This window comes from Leiobunum rupestre, chromosome 3 (genome assembly GCF_980474605.1).
Source record: "Leiobunum rupestre chromosome 3, qqLeiRupe1.1.hap1, whole genome shotgun sequence".
NCBI lineage: Eukaryota > Metazoa > Arthropoda > Arachnida > Opiliones > Sclerosomatidae > Leiobunum > Leiobunum rupestre.
The window spans coordinates 61,976,612-61,993,527 of NC_143386.1; the positions used below are offsets into that span (position 1 = coordinate 61,976,612).

Genomic DNA, 16,916 nt, shown 5'->3' on the forward strand with positions numbered 1-16,916 from the left:
GGTAAGACGAACGGTACGAAGTCCGCAATAGAATGATGCCTTTCCATGCCAAACAAGCGGACCCTTGATTTCACAGCCAAGCGACGTTAATTTGGATAAAACGGCTTCATCAGTCACGAACTCAGGTAAATCCGAAAAGGCGACAGTCACAGTCTTCGCAGAAACGCTTGAAATTTCATATATCTCACCGTCAATATCCAAGCCCGAATCAATAACGCCCTCGACATCGGCCAAAGTCTTCAAGGTGAGAATGTAACCACCCTCATCACAGACAACTAAAGCAGAAGCACAATCGAGACCAAAGTTCGCAATCACCGCCGTAGACAAAACTTCAAAACTTGGTAGATTTCGTTTAAAATCAATAAAAACCGATCTCTTGAATGCGTCCATCCTGGGTAGAAACACCCAGGAGGGATTACCAAATTAATAAAATAACAACTATTGAATTAAATGCACGAATAATAACCGAAAGAAAAATAAATTGGCAAAATACCCCGCTTGTGCTTAGCGCGACGAAAACACGGAGCGCAAAATCGAACGACCTGCACTCTCCAAAAGCTCGAACACAACTCCTACAGGCGCTTTAGCCACTAAGCAACGCGGCCACGGAACTGACGCAATTCTTATTAGAATATGAAAAAGAAATTAAAGAGATAGTTCGAAAGGTGGTAGGCCACGGTGGGAATCGAACTCGCGATCTCCTGTTTACAAGACAGGCGCTTTAACCACTAAGCCACGCGGCCACGGAAAAGAGTCAATTCTTATTAGAATATGAAAAAGAAATTAAAGAGATAGTTCGAAAGGTGGTAGGCCACGGTGAGATTCAAACTCGCGATCTCCTGTTTACAAGACAGGCGCTTTAGCCACTAAGCAACGCGGCCACGGAAAAGACGCAATTCTTATTAGAATATGAAAAAGAAATTAAAGAGATAGTTCGAAAGGTGGTGGGCCACGGTGAGAATCGAACTCGCGATCTCCTGTTTACCTGACAGGTGCTTTAACCACTAAGCCCCGTGGCCACGTAAGCGCCGCAATTCTTATTAGAATATGAAAAATAAATTAAAGAAATAGTTCGAAAGGTGGTAGGCCACGGTGAGAATCGAACTCGCGATCTCCTGTTTACAAGACAGGTGCTTTAACCACTAAGCCACGTGGCCACGTAAACGCCGCAATTCTTAATAGAATATGAAAAAGAAATTAAAGAGATAGTTCGAAAGGTGGTAGGCCACGGTGAGAATCGAACTCGCGATCTCCTGTTTACAAGACAGGTGCTTTAACCACTAAGCCACGTGGCCACGTAAGCGCCGCAATTCTTATTAGAAAATGAAAAAGAAATTGAAGAGATAGTTCGAAAGGTGGTAGGCCACGGTGAGAATCGAACTCGCGATCTCCTGTTTACAAGACAGGTGCTTTAACCACTAAGCCACGTGGCCACGTAAGCGCCGCAATTCTTATTAGAAAATGAAAAAGAAATTAATGAGATAGTTCGAAAGGTGGTAGGCCACGGTGAGAATCGAACTCGCGATCTCCTGTTTACAAGACAGGAGCTTTAACCACTAAGCCACGTGGCCACGTTGTATATCGTTAAATAAAAATTAAAATAACTTTTTTACTGTTCAAGTTTACTATTTTGTTTTTTACTTCTGTCCCGCGATATAGCAGGTTACGCGAAAAGCGTTTTAGATTAGATTAGTTCGGATTAGGTTAGGTTAGGTTAGGTTATATACGCGCGCCGAAGGCGCGTAGGCACCGTTGGATAGGTCCGTGACTTATATATATCTATAAAAAAAAACCCTTAATTCGATGTACTAAAAAAAATATATAAAGGTGCAAAATTGGGCTTTAGCAACCCAATAGCATATTATTATCATATGGTTGAATTTTGTTAAATCGTTTTCCAACGAATTGGATTTCGGTCGAATGGGCCCAAAGCAAAATTATTGCATTAAATTACTATTCTTAATTACTATTCGAAAGGAAAGGCCTTCGAGTGAAAAAAAAAAACGCTTGCGCGTTCAATTTCTTGTGGGGTGTATATTTTTTGCCCTTTCAAGGTGGTCTGCTTTGCATGTTCTTGTTTTGATATTTATTTTTAACAGATAATGCCAACATAATCCACCGGGTTTCAATTATAGTAACGTTTTTTTTCAGCTTTTTAAAAATATATATTTCGGTCCGTTGAAACCTTCTGCAATTAACTCATAAAAAATGATTTTTTTAATTTTCGGTCGGTTACTGCTTTCCTTCGATTGGATGGACTTCGGTCCGTTGGACCCCCATTCGATCGGTTGTTCTTCGGGCCATCGGACCCAGACCAGTTTTTCATAGTATATTCCTCTTGATACATGAAAGGTTTTTTATTGTGGAAAATTGGAAAAACAACTATAAGGGTACCTATTTGTTGAAACGGATAATGTAGTTATTACCTCAAAACCGACCACGAAATAACGATCTCCCGATTATCTGAATATCTTCTAATTAATTCTACGCTTTAGCAACCCAATAGCATATTATTATCATATGGTTGAATTTTGTAGAAAATGAGTGTGTTATATCAAAACGTTTATCCGTACACCCTTTATCCTATTGAATAAGGTTTTAGCGATCTTCTTATAAGACAACGATTGAAATTGGTTGAGTGGGATAAATTAACTGCAGAATAACGTCTTTCGGCAAATAATTTAGTCACCCGACGTTTATAGATTATATTCGTTAAATATTCTTATCTTCTCTTTGAAGTGTTTTTCTTGAGTTATATTTTTGAACTATGGCAAATATAATTCGTGCTTGTTTCATATGTGATTCGCGATTGAATATACAGAACATGGTGAGAATTGATGGTGTGACCATGGCCCGAAACGCGAAATCGAAATTACAAAACGAGCTAACTTGGGTCATCCTAATAGAGGTTACAGACCTTACTTAATTGCAACCTCTCAGTATATAAACTAATAACATTTAGTTTATTTCAATAATTTTCGGATATAAAAACTTGTCGAGGTTAACGGTAATAGTTAGTGTAGGGAGCTGTTGGCTCGTTCGCGTGGCATGCAGGACTTGCCACCACCCTCCTACGCATTGTAACCCGGCCACCTGAATAAATGGCTTCAAAAGTCGCTTGATGACTTAGGCCTATGGTGGTGCCTTGGGTATTAGCCTAGCTGATTATTATTAATTCATGAGTTTATGATAAGGTTTAAATCTTGTTGAAATGATAATTTCAATATTATTATCGGTAAATAGTTTTTTTTAAACACGCACGGCAATTTCGTTTAGGATAAATGGTTTTTCTATTTTTCAGTTTCGACGACTTTCGCGCCCCTCCGGCGGGCAAACTGTACGTATTAGAAAATTGCACTCCATTGAAACATTGTTCGGGATCACCTAATGTAATGGTTCCCTTCGAAACTTGGCTTTGGTTTAAGGTGGGGTTGCGGAGTGGTTAGCACTTTCGCCTCGCAGCAAGTGGAGCCAGGTTCGATCCCAGCTTGTGGCACTGGGTGAAAACTCGGAACAACTCCTTGCGCGTTGAGTTTGCAAGTTCTCTCCCCGCTGGTTTAAGAGGTTTCCCCTTCCATAAAAACTTGTTAACAGTAATAGTGAGTGTAGGGAGCTGTTGGCTCGCGTGGCTTGCAGTTCTTGCCACCACCCTCCTACGCATTGTAACCCGGGCATCTGAATTAAAAGTCGCTCGATGACTTAGGCCTAAGGTGGTGCCTTGGGTATTATCCTAGCTGATTATTATTATTATTCCTAGCTGTTATTGTACGCGGTAATACTGCTAGAGTGTTTCCACCCTTCGAAACCAATGGACCAAAGTATCTTCAAGATATTGGTAATGTAAATCTGTAATTCTCCAAAACAAACCACAGAGTAAGTGCACCCTACAGCGGAACTGCACTAATGCTTAAACATTTTGGTGATCATTTAATTATGAATTAACAGGAATCCATCCCTCTACTTTGAATGCTTTCGCGGTAGATTTTCGTCTCAATGCGGTTGACGGTTTTATTGACGTCACTATGTTAACTTAACTAATAAAAACGTGTGAGGGATGTGCGCGCAAAGGGTTTTTTTATCGTAGGCTGGGCCAGGGCCGTCAGAGTGATCTTACCATACGCGATACGGCAAAATAAGCATTCCAAGTAGAGGTATGGATTCCTAGATATAATAATTATCCACCCAAAAACCATTCGGTTAAAAATTGCAAGGTCCTTTAAACAAAAACGTCACGTCCTATATTACTCTAGGCCATGAAAGTAGTGAAATCAAATAACGGGCAAGATCTGTAATTATATTCCCATAAACGTCATAAACTGGACTTATTTATCGACAAGTGATGTGCTCTGAAGTAATATGCTAGACCTTGCGCATCCTAAGTGCTTTACTGAGTTAAAATCATTTGTACAACCATAAAACATTTCAAAGTGAATGGCTAATATTAGAATCGCATTGTATCAAATACACCGTTAAATAAATTGGTTTGAAAATTTTCAACGGTTCTTGGGATGTTCGCAAAGCATTCTGGGAAAGAAACACACTATTGGCTTAAAATGCTATGTCTCGCTCATGCGCTATAACGTAGTTTCGGCTCGATGGCCGAGACAAGTTTTCTTAGCTTAGCTGTAACGATTCTAATGATACAATATCAAAATAATTTACCAAGTTAATTAAAGAAAAAGGTAACGTTTTCTTAAGAATGTATAAAGAGTGAACAAATCGTAAAATTTACAACGTAGCGGACGAAAGGCAAGCATAATTATCAAGAATTAGTTCCTAAAAACGATTTAGATGGCAGCATTACCTAATCACGGGACCATTTCAACCTCCCGACTTTAAAGTTTTCTTTCGTTCTCGCAAAACGTGGCCCGGTTTGTTTATTTTATTTTTAGGGGCATATATTGTTTAGATCTAAATATATTATCTACTCTGTTTAGATTTACTCTTTTACTTTAAAAACATAGTAAACGAGTTTCAATAATCAGATTCAACATAACTTGGCAGTGAAATAAACGTTGGCACGTGTTTAATTCTTGTCTCGCTCAAAGTACCACCTTGGCCAACCGAGTCAAAATAAAAACAATCGATAAAATTACTGAAACTGTCCGTATAATGGTACTCGAACATTTCTGTACATTACCGATAGGTGGCGGTGGGACTATTGAATACTATTGTATATTACTCAATGGATTCGTTACCGACTCGCTGAACTGTTCATTTGTCGCCATAGCTCAAGAGCTGTACCAGATATGAACTTTGGAAGGACACAATGGGAGCTTAATTTGAAACTGTATACCAAATTTAATTTAAATCGGTTCAGTAGTTTTTGCTCTAGAGCGGTCTGCGAGGAGCAGATGGAAGAGAAGAAAAGTTAAGCCTTACTTTGCCCCATTACTACGAAACGTCGCCTCAACCCTGTTCGATGGAATTCGTGTATGTTTGTCGCGTGCCTGTAACCTTTCAAACGATGCATCACTTGTTTTGATACGAGGGGGTAAAATCGGTTTCATTCTGACTCGAGATAATATAGCAAGTGCTCGGGTAGGTGCTCTACTCTTTACCCGAACCTTGCATAGGGACTACCGTCCCTTTTGATTAAGTACATAACTCTTCCATTTAAAAATAGTTTTTTTATTTGTACGTGGCTATTTACATATGACATAAATATTTACAGCAATAAATACTAGGTTCTAAAATTGAATAACAAAAGTTTTAAGGCTAATTTTAAACCTCCCCGTGTAATGTCTTCGAGACGCGGGCGACTTTGTCGTGGAATTTCTTCTCGACCAGGTCTCTGGCCACTCCGAAGGAAGCTGCCTTGGATGCTTCCATGTCCGCGATCATCTTACTAAAGCCATGAACAGCTTGGATCTTAGAATCCACCTTCGTGAAAACGGGGCCAGAGGTTTTAGCTTTATAGATTTCAGGGATGGGTTGGGTGTAGGAGGACTTGGAACCCTTGACGATCTTCATCTGGGGAATTGCCACGTGGTACTGTTGTAGGTTCACTTCTGGACGGTGCACGATGAGAGTGTGGGGCACCTTGTAGACCATGGGCTTGTGCTGGACGACGGGACTGGGGATAACGAAGATGGCCTGAGGCACCCTGAAGAGGGCGGGTTTGGTCTGGACGATGGGCTTCGGAGCCTCGATGACTGGCGAAGGGATGTTGAGGATAACTTTCTTCTCCTTCAAGACATTCCCAGAGAAGCCGATGTTGGCGTGAGGAACATCATGGACTTCCGGTGCGCCTTTTGGCATCTCAATTGTTGGTTGGACGAGAGACAAGGACGGCTGAGGGATGTCGAAGACGGCATCTGGGAATTCCATAGTCTGTCCGCGAACAGTACTCAAGGGTGGGGCCATGTCCAAGGGCAACGGGGCTGCTATTTCGACCCCATGTGGAGTTTCAACGTCGATCGATTTCTGGCCCAAAACCTGAAAATATATATATTTTTATAAATTTGATATCAAACATTAAACTGCTATTAGTTGACTTACCGCAGAAGCTATTACCACGAAAAGAATTAAACTGACCGTCTTGTACATCTTCGCTTTATTTTGTGAGTTGTAGTTGAACAGATGAAGCTACGATAATTTCTGTTACGAGGGATGCTACAGCTGGGATATTTATTCTCTTTCTGGATTTTTTTATTTCATGTGTTTGTATTTTTTATTGGTTTTTAAGTTAAAATTACATGACATTTTTCGGCTTTGTTTGATAACTAACGAAAAATTGTTTATAAGAGCGATAAGAATTAAATGTTAACATAAGTCACATAATAACCGATAACGTGTTACAAAGATTATCCGTAAATGCGTTGCTACTAAAATTCAATGTACAGTCGCTGAAGAAAGTTTCCGAACACTGTTTTATTTATGTTTTGGCTTCTATCGGTGGTACATTAAAGAGCAAGATATCTTTTTAAAGGTCTGTTTAAGTACGATAAAATTATTCCGCAAATCAATGTACTTTTAATGAATTTTCAAAATTGGCACAAATAAATTTGTATCCGATGTCTTCATTAACTGCAATAAATCTGTCTTAATATTCTGAAAAGTAATCCTTAAGAATTTTCGAAATCGGTGGAGCCGCTTCAAAGGGTTGTATACTATTGGACCGAATCCCGTTTGACCGAATCAAATTGAACCGAAAAGTATTTTCGTTTATAGCCCAACATGGCGGGATTCAGTTGAATGGGAAATTTAAATCTGGTTCGTTTTCAATTCGGGTAGGTTAGTTCAGGTTGGGTTAGGTTAGGTAAGGTTAGTTCAGGTTGGGTTGGGTTAGGTTAGGTTAGGTTGGGTTTGGTTAGGTTAGGTTAGGTTAGTTCGGGTTAGGTTAGGTTAGGTTAGGTTAGGTTAGGTTGGGTTAGGTTAAATATGGTAGGCAACTATTTCACGTCGGGTTTTATCAAGGTTATTTTCCAAAATTAAACCCGGAAAATATCAAATTTCAAGGGAAAAAGGTCTAAGAATACACGTCGGTACGAAATAATAAATATTTAAGACATAGTTTAGTCCAAATTAGATATACTATCGTCACGTAACCTACGATGTATAAATATGGATCACTAACGGTATATTGAATGAAAACCGCGCAAAACGCGGTTTTCGGTTGAATGGTACATTCGGACGAATGGGATTTCGGTCCAATGGTCTACAATCGCTTCAAAGCAACGGTCGAAAATGTCAAGTCCAAAATCACTTTTTTCTGCAACTTTGAGAGTCAGTTTAAAGTTTTAGTTTGGCACTTTCAAAGATAATATGGCCCTCGTACCCTAGATTCGAAATAACTGCCTCGAGCTGACCCACTTCCTGCCGGAACTCCGAAAACATTAGCTCCATAGTTACCATAGTAACCATTTAAAATTAAGACCACGGCCAATTTTGATGAAGCGCTTTTCGCGCAACCGCATGTCACCAAAGTTGGCCGTACTAGGACAATACAGCGACCGATGGAGGCCAATTTTTCAGAGGTCACGTGCCGGAAGTAGGTAAACTCGTCGTTATTAAACCATAAATCAGAAAGCTGTCAGAATTCGAATCTAGTTCTATATTATCTTTGTCACTATAGAAATGTTATGCTAATTATCTGGTGATGGTTTCTTTTAGTAATGGTATTTTTTGACCTATTTTATTTATCTGTGTTATTGAAACTGGGGACCAAAAACCGTTATAACCAAAAAATTCTATTCATTTTTTATTTTTTGTAAAATATTGGTCTTAGCAGTCAAACAAAGTTACTAATTATTTTATGGCTGGGTGAATAGTACTTTTAGCCTAACGATAAGAATATCGAATACCCCAAAATTGTCTAATCGAATACCGAGGCGAATAGTAGATTTTTAACCAAATGTCGAATAGCTAGGCTTAATGCAAATAATACCTTCTCGAATATTCGTCGAATAATATGCCGAATATTCGTCGAACAATATGCCGAATATTCGTCGAATAATATGCCGAATATTCGTCGAATAATATGCCGAATATTCGTCGAATATAGGTTTAATTTTGGTCAAATAACAAGTCTAATAGTCAAAATATTTAAAATTTTAAAATCTTAATTGTAGAACTGAATTATCTATGACGTAAATAAAAAACTAAAAAGTATCTGCTGAGAGCGAACTAACCAATGACGTACGTACTAGCCGTCAACCGCCAAGTGAGAGCTCTACCATAAAAATTTCTTCCCCCAAAACGGGTTTTGGTTTCACTCGCCCCATAGGGCCATAGAGAGCTACGTGGTGGCAAAGACCGATTGGGAGGCCGAATATTTACCGAATTATCACTGAAGATTTACCGAATAATAGAAATGTTATTCTAATATCTAGACGGTCATTCGTCTGGATATTCGACGGAATTATTCGGTGAAGTCGGTTATTCGCTCAGCCTTAAATTAAGGAAAAGAACCTTAAACGAGGTTTTTATTATTCTCAGAATTTTATAAATAGGTTTTTGGTAGCTTTCAACTGCATTTTTTACGTTTACGAGTAACGAATAAAATATTTCAACACAGCCTTGGGTGTATTTAGAACTGAAATAAAAATAGTTTTCTTAAACGGGGGTCGTGGCGTCAATTTTAAACCAGGGTTTTAACATGTTTTAAACCAAATTTTTAATAAAACTCTATGTGTTTAAAACGATTGAATCAAACTGTTTTAAACATGATGTTTTTCAAGGAAGATTTTACAGAAGTTTATTTTAGGTATTGAGGTAAATCAGAGAAAAATTAATCGATTGGTGCATTGCTATGGCGAAAAATAGGGTAAAGGACTTGATAATAAAGAGTTCCATTCAAAGGTCTGCTTCGAAATTGGCTCTTGTTTAAGCCTCTATATACATGTATTACTTAATTGAACTCCAGAGATTCTGGGTTTCGTTAGAATAAATTTCACGAAGTCTTTCGTAACGTTGTGAAGTACATCATAGCAGTGTTGGGCACCGCTCCTCTCATTGTGGGCGGATTTGTTATTATGAGCGAAAATGAGCGTTAAAATATCTTTTTAAAAGAGCGCAAAACAAAAATGAGAGGAGCGGCAATTTTACCGCTCAAAAAAAGAGCGGAAAGAGAGGAGCGAAAGTTTTACCGCTGAAACCTGAGCGGAAAGACAGGAGCGAAAATTATACCGCTCAAAAAAGAGCGGAAAAAGAAAAACGAAAATTTTACCGCTCAAAAAAGCGCTTCCTCAATTTATAATTGAGAAATGGAAGGAAAATTCATTTTGGTGCCAGATTTAGTATGTCGTCAGGGGCTAGATGGCAGTCCGTCAGATAATGTGACAACCAAACGTTTTTGGTTCATAGGGGTGGACGCATTTACTAAAATTACTCCGGAAAATATTTTGTGAAAAGCAAATGATTAAAGTTTTGTACTTTTATTTTTTTTCGATCCCTCTTGGTGCCCCTTGTAGGCTTGGTGCCCTAGGCCCAGGCCTATTCGGCCTATTGGTTAATCCGGCCCTGATAATTATTATTGTTTAGTTTTGATTATCAGCCTAATTAAAAGTAATCCGATTAAGTAATACTTTTTGTTGATTGATGTTGATAATATATGACCCTCACAAATCTTACTAAGCCTTGGCCCCAAATGGTGTAAAAGCGAGTTGAGTAGACTATAGTTTCAATAGTGCCATCTTCGGCAGATTTTCGAAAGGTGCTATGATTTAGTTCCGTATCACAAGAAAAATTAAGTTAGATTCGAAGCATTTCTCTTTTCTTGACTAGGTGGTGGGTCAGTCAGTGCTTATTATTCATGAGCCTAGTACGTTTGGCTTGGCAGCTTTTAAAATTCATTTGAAGCGTGAAAATGCCTCTATGGTTAAGGTTTCCGTTTAGAACCGAAGCCATTTCGGTTCGGTTCCGGTTCCATGGAGAACCGAAAGAACCGAATACTTTTCGAATACTATTACTTTTGAAAAATCCGAGAAAAATAATAAATAAACCACTAAACAACAGTGCCAAGTGACAAGGACTATTATGTCTATTGTCTCAATTGGAAGGAAAAACCGTTGTATTTAGAAATAACTTAACTTCGTTTTGTCCAAACTATTGGTTTTTATTTCGCCGCGTGTTCTATGTTACTTCCAAATATGTGGAAATAAGCGAAAATAGCTTCGCCGCCTGCGTTAGCTAGTTACTGTAGTTTTACTTTTCGACATTCGGTTTCGGTTGCGATTGGTCTTGATAGGGTCGGTTAAGGTGCCACTTAGTTGGTTGTCGTTTCGGTTCCTGAATAACACATTTACTTTAATACATTTTATAGAAACTTACATTTAACTCAGACTGTTAGGCAACTTACCACAGAAGCCATTGTCATGAAGATGATTTAGCTGACGGCCTTGTTCATCTTCGCTTACTTTGTTAATTGTGGTTGAAGAGGGGGAGGGGGGGGGAGCCCCGATAACTTCTGATACTGTAAGCGTTACATTTGGGATATTTATACTCTTTCTGGGGTTTTTTATTAAATGTTTTATCCTTAAGTTAAATTTACATGAATTTTTTCGGCTTTTTTTTTAATTACTAAGCTCACATGTAGTGATATTTTGTAATCTATAGAAGTGAGGTTTTTTTATATGGGCCAACCATGAATCTAATATGTAACCGAAAGGAAACAGGCTAATTACTTTTGGGCGTAAGTTTGGTCCACGGTTTTAAGGACGCTTTGGTTAGCGAAAGTAAGGTAAACCATTAGATAAAAGGAAATCAAGTTTAATTCGAGTGACAAATCTATTTACACATGACATAAATATTTATGGAAATAAATACAGTGTTTAAAAACTAATAACAACGCTAGAAGATGCTAAATGAACTTTCATATAGCTCCGTGGAAAGTTTTCGAGACGCGGGCGACTTTGTCGTGGAATTTCTTCTCGACCAGGTCTCTGGCCACACCGAAGGAAGCCGCCTTCGACGCCTCCATGTCCGCGATCATCTTACCTACACCCTGGACAGCTTGGATCTTAGAGTCCATCTTCGATAAGATGGGACCAGAAGTCTTAGCTTTATAGATTTCCGGGATGGGTTGAGTATAGGCAGACTTGGAACCCTTGACGACCTTCATTTGGGGGATGACCACGTGGTACTGTTGCAGGTTCACCTCTGGTCGGTGCACGATGAGAGTGTGAGGCACCTTGTAGACCATCGGCTTATGCTGGACCACGGTACTGGGGATGACGAAGATGGCCTGGGGCACCCTGAAGAGGGCGGGTTTGGTTTGGACGATGGGCTTAGGAGCCTCGATGACTGGCGAAGGGATGTTGAGGATCACTTTCTTCTCCTTCAAGACATTCCCAGAGAAGGCGATGTTAGCATGAGGAACATCGTGGACTTCTGGTGCGCCTTTGGGCATCTCAATTGTTGGTTGGACGAGGGATAAAGACGGTTGAGGGATGTCGAAGACGGCAGCTGGCAATTCCATTGTCTGTTCGTGGACAGTGTTCAAGGGCGGGGCCATGTCCAAGGGCAACGGGGCTGCTATTTCGACTCCATGAGTGGTCTCAACGTCGATCGATTTCTGGCCCAGAACCTGAACAACACAATTACTTTAATAAATTGGATAGAAACTAACATTGAACTCCTGTTAGTCAACTTACCGCAGAAATGATTGCCACGAAGAGAATTGAGCTGACGGTCTTGTACATCTTTGCTTTATTGGGGGAATTATTTGAAGAGAGGAAGCTCCGATAACTTCTGATACTGTAAGCGTTACAGTTGGGATATTTATACTCTTTCTGGTGTTTTTTATTACACTTTTGATTTTTAAGTTAAACTTGTATGATTTTTTTGGATTTTTTATTATTAAAGAGTAAGTTGCAAATTATTCGTTACCGCCTTAATATTACTTTTAAACGAAGAAATTACGTTTAAAATACCCGAATATAAAGTTTCGTTGCTTTACGTTTCGTAGATAATTAGAAAATATCGGAAAAAGCTCAGCTACGCTGAGAAAAAAGGGGATATATAGGTACACCTGAGCATTTTACTGCGGCTAAGAAGGGACAGGTATTAGTGAAGATGGTATTAATTGAAAACGCCCTAACTGACGAATAAAATAAAATTTCAGGACCATTGTACTAGATTTTAATGTAAACAATAATAAAGAGGGTTTCAATTTTACAATAAAAAATAGCTCCTTTTAAAAAGTTGTAATTCGTTATAAGTTATTTATTTTGTCTAAAAATAACACCAAACAGCTGATGTACTGTTATATTAAAATTACACAGATGATAACTTTTTTTCATGTTTATACTTATAAATCAAAACAGCTGCTGATTCAATATTGAAATATATAATTTTTTGTAATAAATTTGTCATTCCAAAAATAAAATAGTTTTCAAAATTAGTACAATGTTACTTTTCAAATAAAACCATAATTCTTAAATTATTTTGCAAATTGCATACAGTAACGTTTCTCTCCATTTAATTTAATTTTATTCTATCTATAAATGAAAATGATTTTAAACTTAATAATAACATTATACCATATTTAAAAAATGATCTGGTGCCACATCGTCATTCAACAAACCCACTGACCCTAAAATGCAGAATTGAAAAAACCTGCATTTATAAACTAACATTGTAAGCATAACCCAGACACGACTTTACAATTCGCTAGTTGACTAAAGCCAACGGGGTACATAAAGCATTTGCTTAGCTGAATATTATTATTAATACTTTATTTAAAGTATTGTCTTGAACTGAATTTTTTCATTAGAACCATTTTTAGAAATGAAACGAGTGGCACCTTGGAAATATCAATTATAACTAAAGGAAGGGGTGTAACATTTCAAACTAATACTAATTCACGAGTTTAACAATTAAAATATGTCCCAATAAAAGCCTCTGTAAACTCCAGTGCGAGAGTCTGTAAAATAAAATACAACACTTTTCATGTTGTGGTGTGATTGATAAATTTAATTAGTTTGCTGCCTTGATGGTGTGAATTAAAAATTTAGACTATCAAGAGCCAAAAAAGCAGTCAATAAAACTTGCAAATAAGTCGCAAGATGACTTCGGCCCCCAACCTGCGATGTAATTAATTAATAAAATTGAATTGAATTGAATTGTTTAGGAAAATTAGTGAAAACACCTTATTCAGGTTTTTCTCACAATAGTACATCAACTTTGTAAGCTCACTAGAATTCTTATTTCTGCAATCACCCAATTCTACACACCTTTTTTCTTTTGGATATCCAACTGCTATATAATAGAGAAATATTGGGCAGCATCTGCACAATGAGTTATAAAGGACTAACTGATTTCAAATAAACCACTTTCTCAGCCAATTGATATCATCTCACAATCAACAAAAAAACTAATTTACGGCGCTAGTCCAATGACATCTGATAATCAATGTGTATCCATTCCATTGATGTCGTAGTAACAAACGTTTTTGTCTTGATTTTGACAATAGTATATAATAGAAGAATATTTGGCAGTATTTGGACAGTAAATTATCAAGGACTGACTGATTCGAAATAAACTGGTCTCTAGCCACTTGTTTTCAAAGAAGTACGCCACTACTCCGACCAAGAGAATGTTTTTACAAAGTCTCTTTTATTCTCCGGTCCCCACAGTCGCATGGGTTAGACAAATATACAGCACTAGTCCAATGACAGCTGCTTTACATCAATTGTATACCAATTCCAGTAATGTAGCAGCACGAAACCTTTATTGACTTAGTAGATGAATATTTGGCAGTAATTGAACAGCGAATTATCGAGGAATGAATGATTTGAAATAAACTGGTATCCAGCCACTTGATATCAAAGAATTATGCCACTACTCCCATCAAGAAAAGGTTTTTACAAGATCTTTCATATTCTTCAGTCCCCACAGTCCCACGGTCTAGCAAAATATACGGCACTGCTCCAATGATATCTGCTTTGCATTGTTAAACCACTAATGTTACAGTACAAAAACGTTTTCTTTCGTGATTGTTACAACAGCATATAGTAAATGAATAATTAGTAGTGTTTGTGAAGTAAAATATTGTTGTTTAGTCAAAGCAAGACAAACAATTAATCAGTAACTCAAAGTCCTATAGATGATTAGTTGTAAACTTTCAACATAACTTAAGATAATTTTAATATTTATAAAACTAATCCATATTTAAAACCCTAACTGCATTAGAATAAACTACAATATATGGGTAAGGGGGCTCTTTCTACAAAAACACAAATAGTAAAAATAATAAAATTATACAGGAAACATAATCCTAATGCTCTGTTACTTACTTTAGGTCATTAAATTACCAACTTTTCATAAACTTTTCTAATATGATAAATTGCATTTTCTAAACAGAAAAAAATGATTGCAGGGTTTGTCTCATACATCGCTCGTATTCCAGTTTATTTCATACCCTCCCATAACTTTAAAAATAGTACTATCTATAAGACTACAAACTAATAGGGAACAATATATTACTTAACCAATTTTGGAAACTATTTTTGGTAACTAACTAATACCACCAATGAATTTCACTCACGTTTTATGTGAATACTACTTTGCCATCAGCAACTTTTGAATGTCAAGGGAATCCAACTTTTTGATCCAGGTTCTTAGGACACACTGAAGTACCTCGACCAAGTATAATTTCCAATACATGCAGCCATTTATGAAATTATAGTTTTTCTAAAAATAAACAATAAACATCAATCAAATTGTTAAAAAACCCTTTTTCTTGGACTTATTTGGCTGTCATTGCAAAGTGTCCATCCTGTTTCAGAACCAAGATTCTTTAGAGCAACTATGTAATGCCCCGCTGAGCAATCTTTTCCAATATGAACTACAGCAGCTTTTGTTCTGAACAAGAAATCATTAATTTTTACTTTATCAGAACTAAACTCTTTAATTGGAGTATGAATTTTAATTTGTTCAGCCCCCCGGTTAGTAAACCTGACCAAATTCAAATTTAAATATTTACTAGAAGAATACAAAATCATTCGACGTCCCTTCACTTTATTTTGGCTCTGAACACAAGGGTGTTCAAACAACTCCCAGTAGTCCAACAATTCTTTAAAAATTAAGTTTTTTTAATCAGCTAATACATTAACAAAGAAAACATTACCATCATGAGGTTGCTGATTATAAACTCTATCATTAGGACAATTTGGACATCTACTCCCAGGTAGCAAAATCTCGTTGATAAACCGTTTGTGAATCGTTGAAACTATGTTGAGAGATAAACGTTATGAAATGGTTGACGATGTCACCAAAATCAAAGACTATATAACGCTTCGCGAAGCGTTATATAGTCTTTGCCCAAAATAGACGGTTTATAAAACGGTTGATATTAAGTCTTTTAATACTAACAAAACCCAAGTATAAACGTTATTTGATTAACGTCTATTAAACGTCAATATGAAATGTTATTAAAACTATTAATCGATGCATAATGAACCTCATATAAACGTTATAATACTAAAGTCGATTAAACGTCATTCTTATATTTTATGTAAGTTACTTAAATAGACAGGGTACCCGAAGTAAACCGATATTTCCCGGGAATGTACAGCACAACAGCACAAAAGATTTCTCCCTTAGGTATATACTTTTCACCATACAGTGCAGGCAACTACCTAATTTAAAGCGGCAGTGGCAAACAAGGTCGCTGTCAAAACGAAAGTACAACGGTGCCGTAGCTCTCTCCACGCATGGCACCGTACCCCATATAACCAACTGATTTATGCAAATTTAAACAATTATACGTTGATATCACAATAATTTTCCTTTTATCACAAGGCCTAGTGTCTATAGAAGAAGGCTTTTAAAAAGCATTACTATACTTTAATCGTTTTCCGTGTGTAGGGCCAAAGAATGAAGAAACTCGGTCTTTTGGCTAAGACCAAAGTGTAGTATCTTATGTATAGCGGATATACCTAATTTTTAAATTAATCCAATTAATTAAAGATGTTTCGCCGACCGTAACCGTTGAAAACCACAGTCAGGGTACCATGAGATAGTATACCAAATTAAGTCGACCTAAGTTGAAAACTGTAGATTCCTATAGCGGACAAACAAACATATAAATACAGTTTATATTTAGTTAAATATTAACCACTTCTATAACATGTTTTAATTAGAATATTTTTATAAAAACATGTTTAAGAAGTGGTTCATATTTAACTAAATATAAACTTTTATTATTAGTTAGATTAAAAAATTAGTTGATAGCAAAAAACATAACAACGTCTCATGTTTGTCAAAAGATATATCCTAAAAAAGTTAAATAATATAACGTTATTTTAACCTTAATATCCACATTAAAAGTGACGTTTTTGAATGTGATAAATATAATGTAAATAACGTGGGTTTTTCAACCTAACTATTTTGATGAAAACATGAGTTCTAAAAGAGGTCAATAGTAGAAGGAAAGTGATGGCGAGACGCCACTCCCGGGTTCGGGTTTGGGT

General features: G+C 37.1%; 2 protein-coding genes and 5 non-coding genes across 7 annotated transcripts; all 7 read right to left on the reverse strand.

Annotated features, from left to right (window-relative positions):
* Nucleotides 1–670: 670 nt before the first annotated feature.
* Nucleotides 671–743, reverse strand: TRNAT-UGU (transfer RNA threonine (anticodon UGU)). The gene has a single exon. It is a non-coding gene; the product is annotated as a tRNA-Thr (tRNA).
* Nucleotides 744–1,084: 341 nt separating this feature from the next.
* Nucleotides 1,085–1,157, reverse strand: TRNAT-UGU (transfer RNA threonine (anticodon UGU)). The gene has a single exon. It is a non-coding gene; the product is annotated as a tRNA-Thr (tRNA).
* Nucleotides 1,158–1,222: 65 nt separating this feature from the next.
* Nucleotides 1,223–1,295, reverse strand: TRNAT-UGU (transfer RNA threonine (anticodon UGU)). The gene has a single exon. It is a non-coding gene; the product is annotated as a tRNA-Thr (tRNA).
* A 65-nt stretch (nucleotides 1,296–1,360) lies between these two features.
* Nucleotides 1,361–1,433, reverse strand: TRNAT-UGU (transfer RNA threonine (anticodon UGU)). The gene has a single exon. It is a non-coding gene; the product is annotated as a tRNA-Thr (tRNA).
* Nucleotides 1,434–1,498: 65 nt separating this feature from the next.
* TRNAT-UGU (transfer RNA threonine (anticodon UGU)) lies at nucleotides 1,499–1,571 on the reverse strand. The gene has a single exon. It is a non-coding gene; the product is annotated as a tRNA-Thr (tRNA).
* Nucleotides 1,572–5,610: 4,039 nt separating this feature from the next.
* On the reverse strand, nucleotides 5,611–6,617 carry LOC149954027 (uncharacterized). Its single transcript, XM_090168926.1, has 2 exons — nucleotides 6,502–6,617; nucleotides 5,611–6,438 (listed from the first exon to the last, which is right to left on the reverse strand). The coding sequence occupies exons 1-2, from the start codon at nucleotides 6,547–6,549 to the stop codon at nucleotides 5,725–5,727; spliced, it is 762 nt and encodes a 253-aa protein (XP_090025052.1). The 5' UTR covers nucleotides 6,550–6,617; the 3' UTR covers nucleotides 5,611–5,724.
* A 4,578-nt stretch (nucleotides 6,618–11,195) lies between these two features.
* Nucleotides 11,196–12,239, reverse strand: LOC149954028 (uncharacterized). The gene is made up of 2 exons (XM_090168927.1): nucleotides 12,096–12,239; nucleotides 11,196–12,028 (listed from the first exon to the last, which is right to left on the reverse strand). Exons 1-2 carry the CDS (start codon nucleotides 12,141–12,143, stop codon nucleotides 11,315–11,317), a joined length of 762 nt encoding a protein of 253 aa, XP_090025053.1. The 5' UTR covers nucleotides 12,144–12,239; the 3' UTR covers nucleotides 11,196–11,314.
* Between the last annotated feature and the right edge of the window lie 4,677 nt (nucleotides 12,240–16,916).